Consider the following 18,074-nt stretch of genomic DNA (forward strand, 5'->3'; position numbering starts at 1 on the left):
GCAGCGGAGGAGGGAAGAAGCAGACAAGCATAGCATCCCCTTTTAGTGGAGCTCCACTTTAAATATACAATAATATAATGCATAAATATGGAATATTTGGAAGCTATGCAGAAAGGTAGAATTCAAGGATCAGACTGTTTAAAAACGGGGACCGTAGTGTTTTACTACTGTTTTTAAATAGATAGATACATACTTATAGGGAGAATCACTTATTATCGGGAGAATCACTGAGTTGTAAAAAGGATCACCCCCTTGCGTCAGTATTGTGTTAAACAACCTTTTTCTTCAATTCCAGCCTTTAATCTGTTGGGATATGTCTCTACTAACCTTGCACATATAGACTTTGCAATATTCCCACTCTTCTTTGCAGAACTGCTCAAGTTCAGTTAAATGTGATGAAGATCGTTTGTGGACTGCAGTCATTCCACAGATTTTCAATAGGGTTTAAGTCTGGTCCTTGACTAAGCAATGCAAGGACATTCACCTTTTTTCTCCGTCAACCACTGTGTGGTCATTTTTGCTGTGTGCTTTGTGTCATTGTCATGTAAACCTTCTTCCCATTGACAACTTTCTGGCAGGGGCAGCATATTTTCCTCAAGAATTTGATGGTATTTTGCCCCATCCATTTTTCCTTCTATCCTGACAAGTGCTCTAGCCCCTGCTGCAGAGAAACGCCCCTATAACAGGATATTACCACCTCCATGCTTTACTGTAGGAATGGGGTTATTTGCATGGTAAGCTGTATTGGATTTCCGCCCGACATATCTTTTGGTGTTGGCCAAATATCTCAAATTTAGTCTCATTTAAACAAAAACACATTTTTTCATGTGGCCTCAGAATCTTCAAGGTGCGTCTTGGCAAAGCCCAGTCGTGACTCCATGTGGCCTTTCATGAGGAGTGGCGTTTTTTCTTTCAGCCCTCCCATACAAGCCACATTTGTGGAGAATTTATGATTTTGTTGTCTTATGTACACAACGACCAATCTTTGTCATAAATTTCTGCAAGTGCTTCAGAGTTGCTGTAGGCCTCTTGGTAGGCTCTCTTACCAGTTGCCTCCTGGCTCTTTCATCAAGTTTGGAGTGGCGTCCTGATCAAGGGAGGGTCTATGTTGTACCAAATACCTCTCCCTTCTTAATAATAGACTTCACTGTTGTTCTAGGCATTGATAAAGCCTTCATCTCCTGACTTGTGCCTCTCCACAACTTTATCCCCAAGATCTTTTGACAGTGCCTTGCCACCCATAGTTGACTGTTTGCTTCAGTTGCACTACCAGGGAGTGAAATGCTCCAGAAAAGCTCTTTTCATGTTGAGCTAATCAAAATTACCACAGAAGTTGAAAGTCATATGGCTTTGTGTGCCATTGGGAAGGTGATTAGCTACAACTGAATTTACAAGGGGAAAATCCTTTTTCCAACTCAGTGATTCTGTTTTTGAATTTTCCTTATTTTCTTCTGGCATGTTGGTGTTATATCTTTCACTTGGATGTTATAAGTTGCACTTAGTAAATACAACTGGATAAAACAAAAATGCTACCTGTCTTTATTTCAGGCTGCAAAGCAACAAAATGTGATTTTTTTAACCACTTCAGCTCCGAAAAGGTTTTACCCACTTCCTGACCAGGCCATTTTTTGTAATACGGCACTGCGTTATTTTAACTGACAATTGCGCGGTCATGCAAGACCCCAAATAAAATTTATGTCCTTTTCCCCCCCTGTTTTTAAATAGATAGATACATACTTATAGGGAGAATCACTTATTATCGGGAGAATCACTGAGTTGTAAAAAGGATCACCCCCTTGCGTCAGTATTGTGTTAAACAACCTTTTTCTTCAATTCCAGCCTTTAATCTGTTGGGATATGTCTCTACTAACCTTGCACATATAGACTTTGCAATATTCCCACTCTTCTTTGCAGAACTGCTCAAGTTCAGTTAAATGTGATGAAGATCGTTTGTGGACTGCAGTCATTCCACAGATTTTCAATAGGGTTTAAGTCTGGTCCTTGACTAAGCAATGCAAGGACATTCACCTTTTTTCTCCGTCAACCACTGTGTGGTCATTTTTGCTGTGTGCTTTGTGTCATTGTCATGTAAACCTTCTTCCCATTGACAACTTTCTGGCAGGGGCAGCATATTTTCCTCAAGAATTTGATGGTATTTTGCCCCATCCATTTTTCCTTCTATCCTGACAAGTGCTCTAGCCCCTGCTGCAGAGAAACGCCCCTATAACAGGATATTACCACCTCCATGCTTTACTGAAGGAATGGGGTTATTTGCATGGTAAGCTGTATTGGATTTCCGCCCGACATATCTTTTGGTGTTGGCCAAATATCTCAAATTTAGTCTCATTTAAACAAAAACACATTTTTTCATGTGGCCTCAGAATCTTCAAGGTGCGTTTTGGCAAAGCCCAGTCGTGACTCCATGTGGCCTTTCATGAGGAGTGGCGTTTTTTCTTTCAGCCCTCCCATACAAGCCACATTTGTGGAGAATTTATGATTTTGTTGTCTTATGTACACAACGACCAATCTTTGTCATAAATTTCTGCAAGTGCTTCAGAGTTGCTGTAGGCCTCTTGGTAGGCTCTCTTACCAGTTGCCTCCTGGCTCTTTCATCAAGTTTGGAGTGGCGTCCTGATCAAGGGAGGGTCTATGTTGTACCAAATACCTCTCTCTTCTTAATAATAGACTTCACTGTTGTTCTAGGCATTGATAAAGCCTTCATCTCCTGACTTGTGCCTCTCCACAACTTTATCCCCAAGATCTTTTGACAGTGCCTTGCCACCCATAGTTGACTGTTTGCTTCAGTTGCACTACCAGGGAGTGAAATGCTCCAGAAAAGCTCTTTTCATGTTGAGCTAATCAAAATTACCACAGAAGTTGAAAGTCATATGGCTTTGTGTGCCATTGGGAAGGTGATTAGCTACAACTGAATTTACAAGGGGAAAATCCTTTTTCCAACTCAGTGATTCTGTTTTTGAATTTTCCTTATTTTCTTCTGGCATGTTGGTGTTATATCTTTCACTTGGATGTTATAAGTTGCACTTAGTAAATACAACTGGATAAAACAAAAATGCTACCTGTCTTTATTTCAGGCTGCAAAGCAACAAAATGTGATTTTTTTAACCACTTCAGCTCCGAAAAGGTTTTACCCACTTCCTGACCAGGCCATTTTTTGTAATACGGCACTGCGTTATTTTAACTGACAATTGCGCGGTCATGCAAGACCCCAAATAAAATTTATGTCCTTTTTTCCCCACAAATTTAGCTTTTTTTTGGTGGTATTTGATCACCTCTGTGTTTTTTATTTTTTGTGCTATAAACAAAAAAAGGCAGACAATTGTGAAACTTTCTGCTATAAAACATTCCCAATAAAAAATGTAAAAAATCTAATTTCTTCATCAATTTAGGCCAATATTTATTCTGCTACATATTTTTGGTAAAAAAATCCTAAAAAGAGTATATTGATTGATTTGCGCAAAAGTTATAGCGTCCAAAGGGACTTTTTATTTTTTTTACTAATAATGGCAGTAATCAGCGATTCTTAGCGGGACTGCAACATTGCAGCGGACAAATTGGACACTGAGTGACACTTTTTGGGGATCAATGACACCCAGTGGCATCTTAAGAGCATTATAGGCCCCCGGGCAATACAGTGCACTGGGGCCCTGTCTACACAATCGTGCACGAGAATTTACTGACAAAAATCATGAAATTTACTGGCAGAACCACATTTATTTTACTGGCACTGCAAAAAAAAGTACCTAAAGTTACAGTTTTACAAATTTCTTCATTGTAATGAAGGTTAGGTTACTATAACCCAGCCTTCTCAGTGTTTCCTCTTACATCAGAGTCTGCAGGATTCCCCCTTACAGTGAAAGGGGACTCTTATGTAAAGGGGAACGCTGCAGATCATGATGTAAGGGGGAACTCTGATGTGGAGGGGGACTCTGGTGACCAGAGACTACCTTATATCAGAGTTCACTACTTTCTCTTTACACCAGAGTTCCCACTTACATCAGGGTCCTTGCACTGTAAGGGGGAATCCTGCAGACTCTGATGTAAAGGGGAACACCAGGAACTCTGATGTGTGGGGCACTCTGGTGACCAGAGACCACCTTCCGTAGAGTAAATACACTAAGGTAAGGGGGGGGTCACTAATATTTTTGTATTCACTCCCCCCTTACATCAGCAACCACCTGCCCCTTAGACTGGCCTGGCGGCGCTATTACTGACCTCCTCTCAGGTGCAACATGCACGGCTCAGTCAGATGGCTCCAGCTTGGCTGCTCTGGTTTTATCCTACAGTCTCCTCATGTCTGACTTCTCCCGTGACCCCCATCCCGGAGGCGCTCCCACTCTTGACTCCTCTTCAGACTCTTCCTCAGAGACTGTAGACGCGATACAGTTCTACAGTTCTGACCCGCTGCTCTCCACCATTTTTTACTGGGGTTGCTGGGCAGCCGATGGGGGCCCCCCAAACAAGTGGGGCCCCCGGGCAACTGCCCAGCGTGCCCAATGGAAAAGACAGCCCTGATGACACCAACACAGTGCTTAGTGCTAAAAAAATGCATTGATCACTGTATAAATGACACTGGCAAGGAAGGGGTTAACAGGGGCAATTAAGGGGTTAAGTGTGTGCCTGGGAGGTGATTTCTAACTGGATGGGGGACTGTTACACTGGGGGAAAAGTGATAGTGTTTCTCTCCTTTGCTCCCTGACAGATCTGCGGTTTGCCTTATATACATAGGCACGTCGCTGATCCGTCTCTCCACAGAACGATTGTCCAATCAGCAGGTCCAGTCACGTGCGTCCCCTACATTGCATGCAAAAAATCACGTACAGGTACATGATTTTGCACACCAAGGCCACCCTATGGCACTACATGTACGTGGGGAGTTCTGGAAGCGGTTAAGGGGGGATTCTATACCCACTGTGTGTGTGTGTGTGTATATATATATATATATATATGGTATACACACACATACACTGTATATAAAACATGAATACTCCCCCCTTGACTCCCACATTAAAGTGAGACACTAATCCCCAAGCCCTGATCACAGCCATATAGGGTTATGTCTAGGCTCCTTGATTTCAGAAGGTTGGTACAGTTGAACCTCGGATTACGAGCATTTTTCATTCCAGGAGTATGCTTGTAAGTTCTCGCATATCAAATCGAGTTTTCCCACTGAAGTCAATGGAAACGAAAATAATTTGTTCCACATTGACTTCAATGGGATGCAATACCAAATGCGGCCAGAGATGGGGAGGCGCCAGAGAGCGCCAAAAACGGCTAAAAAGGCCCGAGGACGCTTCGGCTTGTTTCCTGCGTCCCCGTACCTCAGGCCAAATGAGGTACTGCATGCCAATGTTCGGCTTTTCTCGGCTCCTGCACCCCGTACCTCAGGCAAAATGAGGTACTGCAGGCCTATTTTCGGCTCTGCTCGGCTTCTGCGCCCCCGTACCTCAGGCCAAATCAGGTACTGCAGGAATATTTAGCTTGAATTCTGCTCTTCTTGCGAGTCAACACTCACAAACCGAGTCAGATTTAAAAAAAAAAAATTTGCTCGCAAGTCAAAACACTCTCAAACCAAGTTACTCTTAAACCGAGGTTCCACTGTAATTGCATAAAATGCTGGATAGGACATCTGGGACTCATTTGAGAAGCATGCTGGCATTGTTAGTGTACCGTAGGGTGCTGGAGGGTGCTAACGGCATGTGTTACTATTATTATTTATTTCGGTTTGCTGATTTAAAGGGGTTGTAAAGATTTGTTTTTTAATTTTCTAAATAGGTTCCTTTAAGCTAGTGCATTGTTGGTCCACTTACCTTTTTCTTCGATTTCCCTTCTAAATGTTTTTTTTTTCTTTGTCTGAATTTCTCACTTCCTGTTCCTCCTCAGTAAGCTGTTCTGGCTTACTAACCCCCAGCCAGAACAGCTCGGATGATGGGGGCAAGTTTACTGAGGAGAAACAGGAAGTGAGAAATTCAGACAGAAAAAAAACATTTAGAAGGGAAATCAAAGGAAAAGGTAAGTGAACCAACAATGCACTAGCTTAAAGGAACCTATTTAGAAAATAAAAAACGAACCTTTACAACCCCTTTAAAGCATATTTCCACTGTTGCAGTCAGATTTGAGAAAACACTATACAGGTGCATCTCATAAAATTTGATTATCATCAAAAAGTTATTTTATTTCAGTAATTTATTTCAAAAAGTGAAACTCATATTTTATATAGATGCGTTACACACAGAGTGATAGATTTCAAGCATTTCTTTCTTTTAATTTTGATGATTATGGCTTACAGCTAGTAAAAACCCCAAATTCAGAATTTCAGAAAATTAGAATAATACAGAAATGTTGGCTTACTGAAAAGTATGTCCATGTACAGTATATAGTATGCACTCAATACTTGGTCGGGGCTCCTTTTGCATGAATCTTTTTCATCAATGTGGTGTGGCATTGAGGCGATAAGCCTGTGCTGAGGTGTTATGGAAGCCCAGGTTGCTTTATTATCGGTGCATTGTTGGGTCTAGTGTCTTCCTCTTGACAATACCCACAGATTTTCTATGGGGTTTAGGTCAGGCGAGTTTACTGGACAATCAAGCACAGTGATACCATGATCATTAAACCAGGTTTTTGTACTTTTGGCAGTGTGCACAGGTGCCAAGTCCTGCTGGAAAATGAAATCAGCATCTCCGTAAAGCTGGTCAGCAGAGGCAAGCATGAAGTGCTCTAGAACTTGCTGCTAGAGGGCTGAGCTGACTTTGGACTTCATAAAACACAGTGGACCAACATCAGCAGATGACATGGCTCCCCAAATCATCACTGACTGTGGAAACTTCACACTGGACCTCATGCCACTTGGATAATGTGCCACTCTTCCTCCTCAATTTCCAAATGAAATGCAAAATTTTCCACAGTCACTGATGATTTGGGGAGCCTTTTTATCTGCTGGTGTTGGTCCACTGTGTTTTATCAAGTCCAAAGTCAGTGCAGCCCTCTATCAGGCTTTACTTAACAGATGCAGAGTAGGGTTAACAATGTAAACAGAGAAAAGGGTGTGCAAACAGTGGAGAACAATAGATAAATTGATTATGATGCTGTACAACCTGGAGCTCATTAGAGCAATGCCTCTGTGACTCAATTATACACTAAGTGGGGTAAACAGTACGGTATATAAACAGCCACTTGAGTTTAGTCTCTGCGACAATGTCTCTCACAATGAATTCCAGGGTAGGTCTGGGTACTCAAGCAAATAGCTGTAGGAATATCTGAGCTGGCATCACAGGCGAGTAGCTAGAAGAGTCCCAGGGTTGGTGTCCCATGCAGGTGCCTGGAGACACAGGGCCAACCCCATTACCAAGCAAAGTACTCTGGTAGCCATTGGCACGGTGCTTTCTGCAGTGACTGGGTCTTCCGTAGCAGCTGCTATTGGGCTCCCGCCTAACAATGGGGAACCAAAGCACCTAGCTGCAGATCCCATGCCCGGTCGCCTCATCACTCGCAGTTCATCTAAACTACTGATGGAGGGAAACAGGTAGATTTATATCCCTTGGGCATGTCTGGGTATCCAGGGGCTTGTGGAAGCCCAGTGAGTTGTGAGAAAAGAAGTTAAAGGAGCCCAGGTCTGGGAGCGTTAAGTAAAATGGCAATTTGCTACAGAATTACACCTTATGACTGTTAGCACAAAATGTATCAGTGACAGAAGTTTTAGTTGGTGTACCAAGCCTAACCCAACTCTAAGCTTTTTGGATTGCACGTTGACGTCATCTCAACCACCTTGCATTCTACTCTATCCACACTTGCACGCTTTAAAAAATTAATGTTAACTTCTTCCAGAGAGATTGTATTTTTAAATGATTTGTGTTTTAAAAGGTGTTGTGGGCTGTTTGGTTTACACCTTAAGGGCTCATTGGACAATGTTGACAAAGCAGGTGTGACCTACGTTACACTAAATGATCGATGTATGGGTCCTTGACTACTTGAAATACTGTACAAAAATACGCTGAGATACTTTCGCATTGTCTTTTGGAAATCTTTAATAAACATTATTGAAACTAAAAGGTGTTGTAGATTTAAATTCTGTATGGTCCCATTGGAGTACTTCCTCCCGTTGAGTGTCTCAAACAGTGCTGAAACCATATGGGTCGTAGACAGTGTAGCATGCAGGCCTAAGTCTGGATGGTCCACAGCAGTAATGCCAGTTGTCTAGCTCTACCTAGGGTTCTAAAATCTCCTTTTGCCTGAGCTTGCCAAGGTCATCAGTGAGTCCTGTTCACAGAGGTCACCAAAGGGCTTTCCATTCACAGAAATGCCATTCCTCCCAATGCATTGATGAAAATATGTCACCAAGCTGCATGCACCATAGCATGTCGGGGTTATGGCGTATGGGAGCGAGAATATGAAAAAATTCTTGTAATTGCCATTCTTGTGCATGTATTTCTTTCTTTAAAAACATATATATATATATATTTTGTTATGAACTAAATGCAGTGACTCTAAGAGGGAAAAAGATGTCTAGATAGGAAAGACTAAGCATCTGTTGTGTGGTTTCAGTTGGCAGATACAATGGATGAAAATTGTGTTCCCAAGCCCATTTTTTCTTTTCTGCTAACATGTAAACTTGTTTATTATATTCTTGCAGGAATAGCTGTTTGAGAACATTTCGAGATGAATAAGAGGACAGTTCAGGAAAAAGCTGCGGACAACCTTTGAGTCTCTTGTTTGGATGTAAGAGTGGAAGAATACAACTTAGTTCTATGAACCTATACTTCTCAACATTACCACCTAAGGACATAGATTTTATTTAGTAAATCCTTTCTTGCTAAAATCATTCAAAAATGAAATATGTATTTTTCTGGAGTTGCATCAAGAAAAATGGACAGATTTGGCGATCTCATGTTATGTCTAGGAGGAGACAATCAAAGTGTTGATCGGTACTGTGTTAAGCAATAGATGTTTCAATGCAGACAAAAAAAGAACTGGGAATTTGGAAAAATTCTATGCAACACGTGGACTTTTCCATGAAGGTCTGAGATCTCCAGATTTTCGAATGTACAAAGCACGAACCTTGTCCTTTGGAGGTGGAGCACCCTGAAAGTCTCTGCACATTTGTCAATGAGGTGTTTCCATGCTGATCCTGACAGTAGCAGCTGAGCCCCCTAAAGATTCCCCTTCAAGTCTCCTAGGCTTCTCCACTCCAGGAGGACGCTTTTGTCCCTACCAGTTACCATGCTGCCGTTGTTTGCCCTTCTCGTACACTACCTGCCTCTGGCACTGGGACATTATGACATCTGTAAATCCTGGGTGACGTCTGATGACGGCCCATCCTGGGAATATTATGCCTGCCAACCAAAGCCGATGGTTATGAAAGAGTATGCCATAATTAGGGTGGACCCCCCTGGAATTACATGTGGGGATCCAGCAGAGTATTTTTGCACTCATGTAAGTACCTGCTATATATTGTTTTTGGTTAAGTGGATACAGTGTACAGTAGTTGCAGACTAATTGTGGTCTAAAACAGTCCAAGGATTGCCCAGTTCAAAAAATTAGAGCCTTCATAAATATACTTTATATCAATTTTTCTTTTTGAAAAACAGTAATAAATCAAGAGTATACCCATGGCACAGAAGCACAATGGGTTTTTAAAGACAGATCACAGCAGAAGCTGTTTGATTTCAGACATTCAGTCTCCTATTGAAATCTCAATAACTTGTGTACACATATCCCTGGCTCATGCATGCATGTCGTCAAAATACCACTTTCACAGGCGTTTGAATTTTTCTTCTGCCTCTAAATTCCCCTCTGTGTTAGCCTATGTGTCCATGCACAACAAAGGCGTTTACAGGAGTTTCAAGGCAGATTAATTTAGAGGCAGAAAAAAACATCACTTGCACGTTCAGAAGAACATGCGTTTTAGTGGAAACACAACTGTGGATAAGGCCTTCAGTTTGAGCTATTAAGTTATGTAAATATCTGGCTTTTTTTAACAATTGGTAATGAAAGCATGCAAAAAAAAAAAAAAAGGCCTAAAACTCCACCTGCTGGCTAGATATAACAATTTAAGATATTCATATGCAATGTTTTATATTTAACTGCCAAAAATAATAAAGAACATACATACAAAATGTTAATACATTTCTTCTAAAGATTCATCTCCATCTTACCTATTCTCTATAGCTGTCACCTTCCTGAGGGTACAACCAGGGCTGGGACAAGGGGTGGGCAGGAGGTGCGGCTGGCATGGGCACTGTAGCATCATATGAGGTGGGGGACAGGGCACCACAAAGAGGTGGGGGAGGGGATTTGTGTTGGATGGGGGATTTGGGGGGCAGCAGGGATTAAGAATTGTTGTAAGAGGGGAAATTGGGGGGGATGCTAAAAATTGTAATTTGGGGGGACTTGTGTCGGGAGGGGGCAGAGGATTTACATAAACAAAGTGTTATAGTAGAGGGAATTTGTGCTGGAAGAGGATTTTTTTGGGGGGGTTGGTAGGATTTGTGCAAGTAGGGATGATTAGAGGGTATTTGTGCTAGGAGAGGATTTTTTTGGGGGAGGGGGTTGTGCTAGAAAAGCTGATTGGGGGATTTGGGCTGGCAGGTGGGATTTGGAGTGGGGTGAAGATGTGTACCCGGAGAGGAAATTTGGGGGGGTAGAGGATTTATGCTAAGATTGTTTTTTTTGGGGGGGGAGGGGGGCAAAGATTTGTGCTGAGAGGGAAAATTTCAGCAAGGGGGTGGATTTGTCTTAGGAGGAGGGAATTTATGCTTAGGGGGTAACCATGCAGATTAGTGCTCAATCCCCCCCAACAACAATAGCTTATCCCAGTAACAATAGCCCTCCTGCCAAAACAATACCACCCCCAAGCAAAATGGATCTACCCCAGTAACAATAGATCTCCCAGCAGCCAGTACCAATAGACTCCTCCTTCAATAGTAAGTCCCTCCCAGCAACAGTCGATTCCCCACCAGCAACAATCGATCTCCCAACAGCCAGCATCAATAGACTCCTCCTTCAATAGTAGGTCCCTCCCAGCAGCAAAAGTCCCCCTCCATCAATAGATCCCCTCCAGAGATAACAGATCCCCCAGCAGCCAGCAATTTACCCTCCAGCAGCACCTCCCAGCCATTACATACATTGGCCCGGATTCAGAAAGAATAGTCTAAGTTGTAGGCGGGCGTAGCGTATCTGAGATACACTACGCCGCCGTAACTTAGGGCGCAAGTTCCGTATTCAGAAAGAACTTGCGCCCTACGTTACGGCGGCGTAGTGTAAATGTGTCGGCGTAAGCCCGCCTAATTCAAATTTGGCTGGTAGTGGGCGTGTTGTATGTTAATCTATCATGACCCTACTTAATTGACGCTCTTTACGAACGGCGCATGTGCCGTACGTGGACGTATCCCAGTGCGCATGCTGCAAATCACGTCGCAAATAGCCAATGATTTCGACGTGAACGTAACTTACGCAAAGCCCTATTCGCGAAGGTTTTACGCAAACGACGGAAAATTCGACGCTGTCCCGACGTCCATACTTAACATTGGCTAAGCCTCATATAGCAGGGGTAACTTTACGCCGGTCCGAAGCCTTACGTAAACGACGCACATAGATACGCCAGGCGCAACTACGTTCGTGAATCGGCGTATCTACCTAATTTGCATATTCTACGCGTAAATCTACGGAAGCGCCACCTAGCGGCCAGCGTAAATATGCAACTAAGATACAACGGTGTAAGAGACTTACGCCGGCCGTATCTTAGTAAAATTCTGGTGTATCTTGCTTTCTGAATACAGAAAGAAAATACGCCGGCGCTTCCTAGAACTTACGTGGCGTATCAATCGTTACGCCAACGTAAATTCTATCTGAATCCGGGCCAGAAAGTGCACACGTGCCCACTGAAAAAAAGCCCTGGTCCTATGGCAGTGAGCCTTGCATTTTAGAAGACATTCCCATAGTAGATTAGGTATTGCACAGAGCGGAGCTGTGACAGTGGGAGCAGGTAGATGCTGCCATTTTATATGTTTCCTGGCTGTCATTCTAATCTAGTGGCTTTATATCACCGATCCTAAGCCACTATATAGATAATGTGTCCTGATGACACTAGGTCAGGGCTCGACAAATCCCGCTTGCTTGGAAGTCCCCAGCTCTTCCTTGTGTGAGCTGGCGCCATCTGGTGGTGGCCGTTGGTATTACAAGTTAAGCATTACAAGTTAAACAGCAATTCTAATGTAATTTTTCACTATTTTCACTGCCATCTTCTTCCCTCTAATTAGAACCCCCAAACATTATATATATTTTTTATCCTAACACCCTAGAGAATAAAATGGCGATCGTTGCAATACTTTATGTCACGCCGCATTTGCGCAGCGGTCTTACAAGCGCACTTTTTGGGGAAAAAATTACACTTTTTTTTAATTAAAAAAAGACAACAGTAAAGTTATCCCCATTTGTTTTAATATTATGAAAGATAAAGTTACGCCGAGTAAATTCATACCCAACATGTCACGCTTCAAAATTGCGTCCGCTCGTGGAATGCCGACAAACTTTTACCCTTTAAAATCTTCATAGGCGACGTTTAAAAAAATCTACAGGTTGCATGTTTTGAGTTACAGAGGGGGTCTAGGGCTAGAATTATTGCTCTCGCTCTACCAATCGCGGCGATACCTCACATGTGTGGTTTAAACACCGTTTACATATGCGGGGGCTGCTCACGTATGTGTTCGCTTCTGCGCGCAAGCTCGTCGGGACGGGGTGCGTTTTCTGGCTCCTAACTTTTTTAGCTGTCTCCTAGATTCCAAGCAAATTTGTCAACCCCTGCACTAGGTCAGTACTTGTAACTCCAGAGGCAGCCAGCTAACAAGCATTTTCAGACGGGAACTACTCAGTGAAAGACTCTTTTTTTTTTTTATCGATGAAGGTTTCCTTTAAGATTGTAGCAGACAACCTTGTCCACTCTGCAGAAATCTTAATGCTGATGATTTCCTGACAACGAGAATTCTGCCATACTAAGCTTTCCACAATTATCCCTTGTATTCAGTATCCCTCTTCAATAATGTCATTCAAATGAGCTGATCTTTATTTTCCATGATAAAATATTGATGTGTTCGCTGCAATGTCCTCTCTCAGTAGTCTCTCCATCCAGCTCTTATCCTGAGCAAGCTTTTAAACATCACAACACTTTTCCTACTTTGTAGAAATTCTAATCAATAATGCACTTAGGGCCGATTGTAGCGTATAAGCAGAAGAGCAAGACCACTGGCCAGGGGCTGATCCCCCAAGTAAAATAAAAAAATAAATAAAAAAAGGCAAAAAAAAATCATAATTTCACTTTGTTGCTCCTTTGGGAGTTGGGAGAGTGGGAGTAGAATTAAACATTTGATTAAGTTAAAGGGGTTTTCCACTTTCTATTAAGTAAAAAAAATTGTCCTGATTATGACCCATGGGGCTTGATGCATCAGATTGTGTTAAAGCAAGCTGTATTCCCGCTGTAATTATCGCTCAGCATTTCATGCTAATTAGCTCTTGATTCATTAAAAATCATTGCAAGAAAAAAAGTGTATGTTATGCTGAACTATAAATACAAGCAGCGTAGTTCCAGCATATACTGTATGTTTACTGTTCATTTATTGGGAACATTATAATTATAAGCACCAATATTTAAAGGGTAGCTTTTGTAAAGATCGAACGTGAAAATATTTTTTATAATATTTTTGGTAATATTAATAATAATGGAATTTTTAAATCAGTCTCCGGATATGATTTTGGGAAATGGGTAAAAAAAATTAAGTTTTCTTGTATAGGGGCTTCTGTATGCTTTGGACCAGGGGTCTCCAAACAAAAAGACCAGTTTACGGTCCTTCAGAATTTAGGGGGGCCAGACTAGGGTCATTGGGAGTAGAAAATGTCCAGTGAAAGTAAATAGGGTTGTCCCGATACCACTTTTTTAGGACCGAGTACAAGTACCGATACTTTTTTTCAAGTACTCGCCGATACAGAATACCAATACTTTTTTTTAAATGTGTCCCCAAATGCAGCCATGTCCCCCACGAATGCAGCCATGTCCCCCACAGATGCAGCCATGTCCCCCACAGATGCAGCCATGTCCCCCACAGATGCAGCCATGTCCCCCACAGATGCAGCCATGTCCCCCACGAATGCAGCCATGTCCCCCACAGATGCAGCCATGTCCCCCATGAATGCAGCCATGTCCCCCACGAATGCAGCCATGTCCCCCACGAATGCAGCCATGTCCCCCACAGATGCAGCCATGTCCCCCCATACCTAGATGCCGTCGCCGTCGCCGCCTAGTTAATCAGCGTGCGGGGAACATTACAGCTTTCATTTGAATAGCTGTGTGTTCCGCGCCGCGTATAGACACTCCCCCTTGCTCGGGATTGGACGGGTGATCTGCACTTTGATAGACAGATCACCCGTCCAATCCCGAGCAAGGGGGAGTGTCTATACGCGGCGCGGCGGGGGACACTCAGCTATTCAAATGAAAGCTGTAATGTTCCCCGCACGCTGATTAACTAGGCGGCGGCGTTGCGGTTTGTGGCGGCATTGCGGCGGCGGGGGGGGGTAGTATCAGATCTGGCATCGGGGGCATTTGCGGGAGTACAAGTACTCCCGCAAATGCTCAGTATCGGTCCGTCACGATACCGATACTGGTATCGGTATCGGGACAACCCTAGTGTCAATGTAAGGAATTGATGGTGTCAGTTGGAGGACTAGTGCCCCATTGTTGTCAGCAACAAGAATTATGCCCCATTGGAGTTGGATGGAATAGTGTCCCAAGAGCTGCATTAAGGCACGCAAAGTGCCGCATTCGGCCCCAGGGCCACAGTTTGGAGACCCCTGCTTTAGACGAACAGATCTCCTGTAGAAATTTTGGTTAATGCTCATGTGATTAGCTGATCACTGTTCCCAGCAGCATTTCTCTTATTATAATTCTGAGACTGACCACGTGATTATAGAAGGAAGAGCATCCCATGGAGAACTCAGGAAATAGGACGCAGATGGAACAGTGGCGGCTAAGGTTTTTTTTTTTTTGGGGGGGGGCGGCAAACAATCACCCCCCACCTCCAGTGCACGGCACTAACAGCACCCCACCTCCCCTCCGGGAGGCTTGCGGCGTGGCACTGATGAGACCCCCCCACGGGGCAGAGGCTCCGGTGTCCGCCGTGTGTCTCCTCTCTGTTCCTCTTAAGCGCTTGGCATCCAGTAGGGTCGCCTGACACTTTGACCATTTGGGAAACAGGTCTCACGACCTATAATATAAACAGAAAAGACAGTGCTACTACCCATTTGACACATACAGTAAAACCTTGGTTTAAAAGTACAGCGGAACCTCGGATTATGAGCATAATCCGTTCCAGGAGAATGCTTGTAATCCAAAGTACTTGCATATCAAAGCGAGTTTCCCCATTGAAGTCAATGGAAATTAAAATCATTTGTTTCGCATCGACTTCAATGGCTTGCAATACTGCATGTAGCCAGAGGTGGGGTGACACCGGAGAGCCTTTGAAACAGCTCTCCGGTACCCCCACCTCAGGCCAAACCCGGTATTGCACACTGCTTTGGCTGAATCCTGCTTGTTTCAAGAGACAACACTCGCAAACCGAATTAGGATTTTTTTTAAAATAATGTTAAAAACCAATATGCGATTGACTACTTAATTATTACGCGTTAAAAAGCGATTAAAAAGAAATCCAGAAGCCTTCAGTCATATCACTTTTTTTTTTCCTGAGGCAAAAAATTTTTTTGCCAGCAAAAGCAATTACTCATTTTAATAAATCGATTGACAATTTTACACTATTGGAGCTTCATTTCCGTTCCATACTACGATCCACGGAGTGATTGGTCGGGAGCAGTGGCAGCTTGCGCTCTTTTTTTTGGGGGGGTGGCAAACAAACCAAACGCCACTCCCCCGTTTTGGGTTTGACTGATCAGTGACCAAAGCCCCACGCTTGTCAGCCCACCAACCCCACACTTACCCCATCTAAGGCCCCTTTCACACTGGGGCGGGAGCCGCAGTGGCGGTATAGCGCCGCTAAAAATAGCGGAGCTATACCGTCGGATTTGCCGCGGGATTCGGCCGCTAGCGGTGCAGTATTAACCCCCGCTAGCGGCCGATAAAGGGTTAATACCGCCCACAATGCGCCTCTGCAGAGACGTATTGCCGCGGTTTCCCATTGTTTTAAATGTGAAGGAGCGGTATACATGCCGCTTCTCTCACCGCTCCAAAGATGCTGCTGGCAGGAGATTTTTTTCTCTCCCACCAGCGCATTGCCTCAGTGTTAAAGCCCTCGATATTTCACATTGAGTATGCAGTGCAGGAGTTTTTCAGGCAGTAGAGCAGCGCTTTTTTTTTTTACCTGTTTATAGCTGGTTGTTAAATGAAATGTAAAAAAAAATTAATTTATGAAAAAAATAAAATTAAACCGCAAATCACGGCAAAATCGCGGTAAAAACGCAAGTAAAAAAACACAGCAAGCACCGCAAAAAGCACTGCAAAAACGCTCAAAAGCAACATGCATAGGTGTGAATCGAGCCTTAAGACCCGCTTCCTGATTGGCAGGGAGGAGAATCAGGAAGACAATACTGAATATTAATTGGCTATTTTGACACAACTGGGTGACTTTTTGTTAAAGGGGTTGTAAAGGTTTGTATTTTATTTTCTAAATAGGTTCCTTTAAGCTAGTGCATTATTGGTTCACTTACCTTTTCCTTCGGTTTCCCTTCTAAATGTTTTTTTTCTTTGTCTGAATTTCTCACTTCCTGTTCCTGCTCAGTAAGCTTGCCCCCATCATCTGAGTCGTTCTGGCTGGGGGTTAGTCAGCGTGCTCGCCCCCTCCCTTGGGACTACATCCCTGTGGGGAGATGTACAGCGTCTCCCCGCAGGGATGTAGTCCCAAGGGAGGGGGCGAGCACGCTAAGCTTACTGAGGAGAAACAGGAAGTGAAAAATTCAGACAAAGATAAAAACATTTAGAAGGGAAATCGAAGGAAAAGGTAAGTGAACCAACAATGCACTAGCTTAAAGGAACCTATTTAGAAAATAAAATACGAACCTTTAAATAAATAAAGGATGGAAAAGGGTAAAAACAGGAATTTTATTTAAAGTAGTACCAGTGGCTTAAAGCGTTTGTAAAAGTTCTGATTTTCTTTAAAATAATGAACATGTCATACCTGCTAAGTATGATATGTTTTACTTTCATAGAATGCTTTAAGGTGAAAAAAATGCAGGCTTTAGAACCACCATTGGAGCTGTTTAAAAAAAAAAAAAAGAAAGAAAAGCAGCCGGGCAATGTTGCTCAGCTGCTGAAACAGAAAGAAAAAGGAAAATTGTTTATTTTTGTATCTTTCTGTTTATTCATCTACAGATCAAAGGGATGAACTTCGAACTGCAGAGTATTTCAGTTTAAAAGCAAACTGTCATGTAAAATGTTTGTTTTTTTATTAAATGTTCCTCTGTTTAACCCCCTATCAGCCTTAATTAACGCCTTATCGTATCAGTGCATTTACAAGCCGTTACATGCTTCTAATCAGGGGTCTCAAACTAGCGGCTCTCCAGCTGTTGAGTCCCATGAGGCATTTCAAGGCTGACAGTTACAAGCATGACTCCCACAGGCAGAGGCATGGTGGGACTTATAATTTTGCAACAGCTGGAGGGCCGCTAGTTTGAGACTCCTAAAGCATCTGATTGAGCATTTGGCTTGAGGTTGTTGTGCGGCCCTATTGATTTCAATGGGCAAGTTTGACAGGTGGTGCTGTCTGTCAAACTCTGCAGCCATGTCAAAACTGCTGCGGCCTCAAAGTATCACAGCTGTGGCACGTGTACAGGCCTGTCAGGTTGTGTTTTTAGAATTGCGGTAGGTGGCAGAGAAACAGTAAAACTGCAGCTCAGCTGCCCGTTTTTACTGCTCAGCCACCCTTTCAGATTGCCCTGTTCACATAACGAGGTGGATGGAGGAAAATGCCCCCCTGCTGAGGCTTTAGGTGGATGGAGGTGAATCCTCCCCCCATGCCCCCCCACCCCGCTGAGGATTTGTATTCTGACAGCCGGACCCGCAGCTG

At 43.3% G+C, this 18,074-nt stretch overlaps 1 protein-coding gene across 4 annotated transcripts in view; it reads left to right on the forward strand.

Moving 5' to 3' along the window:
• Positions 1 to 18,074, forward strand: part of NTNG2 (netrin G2) — a 188,140-nt gene that overhangs the window by 23,951 nt on the left and 146,115 nt on the right. For all 4 annotated transcript variants that reach the window (XM_040324411.1, XM_040324412.1, XM_040324413.1 and 1 more), the window contains exon 2: positions 8,648 to 9,447. In XM_040324411.1, the coding sequence (XP_040180345.1) occupies positions 9,235 to 9,447 (213 nt within the window). In that variant the 5' untranslated portion in view covers positions 8,648 to 9,234. The remainder of the gene's footprint in view (positions 1 to 8,647; positions 9,448 to 18,074) is intronic.

This window comes from Rana temporaria, chromosome 9, assembly GCF_905171775.1.
Source record: "Rana temporaria chromosome 9, aRanTem1.1, whole genome shotgun sequence".
NCBI lineage: Eukaryota > Metazoa > Chordata > Amphibia > Anura > Ranidae > Rana > Rana temporaria.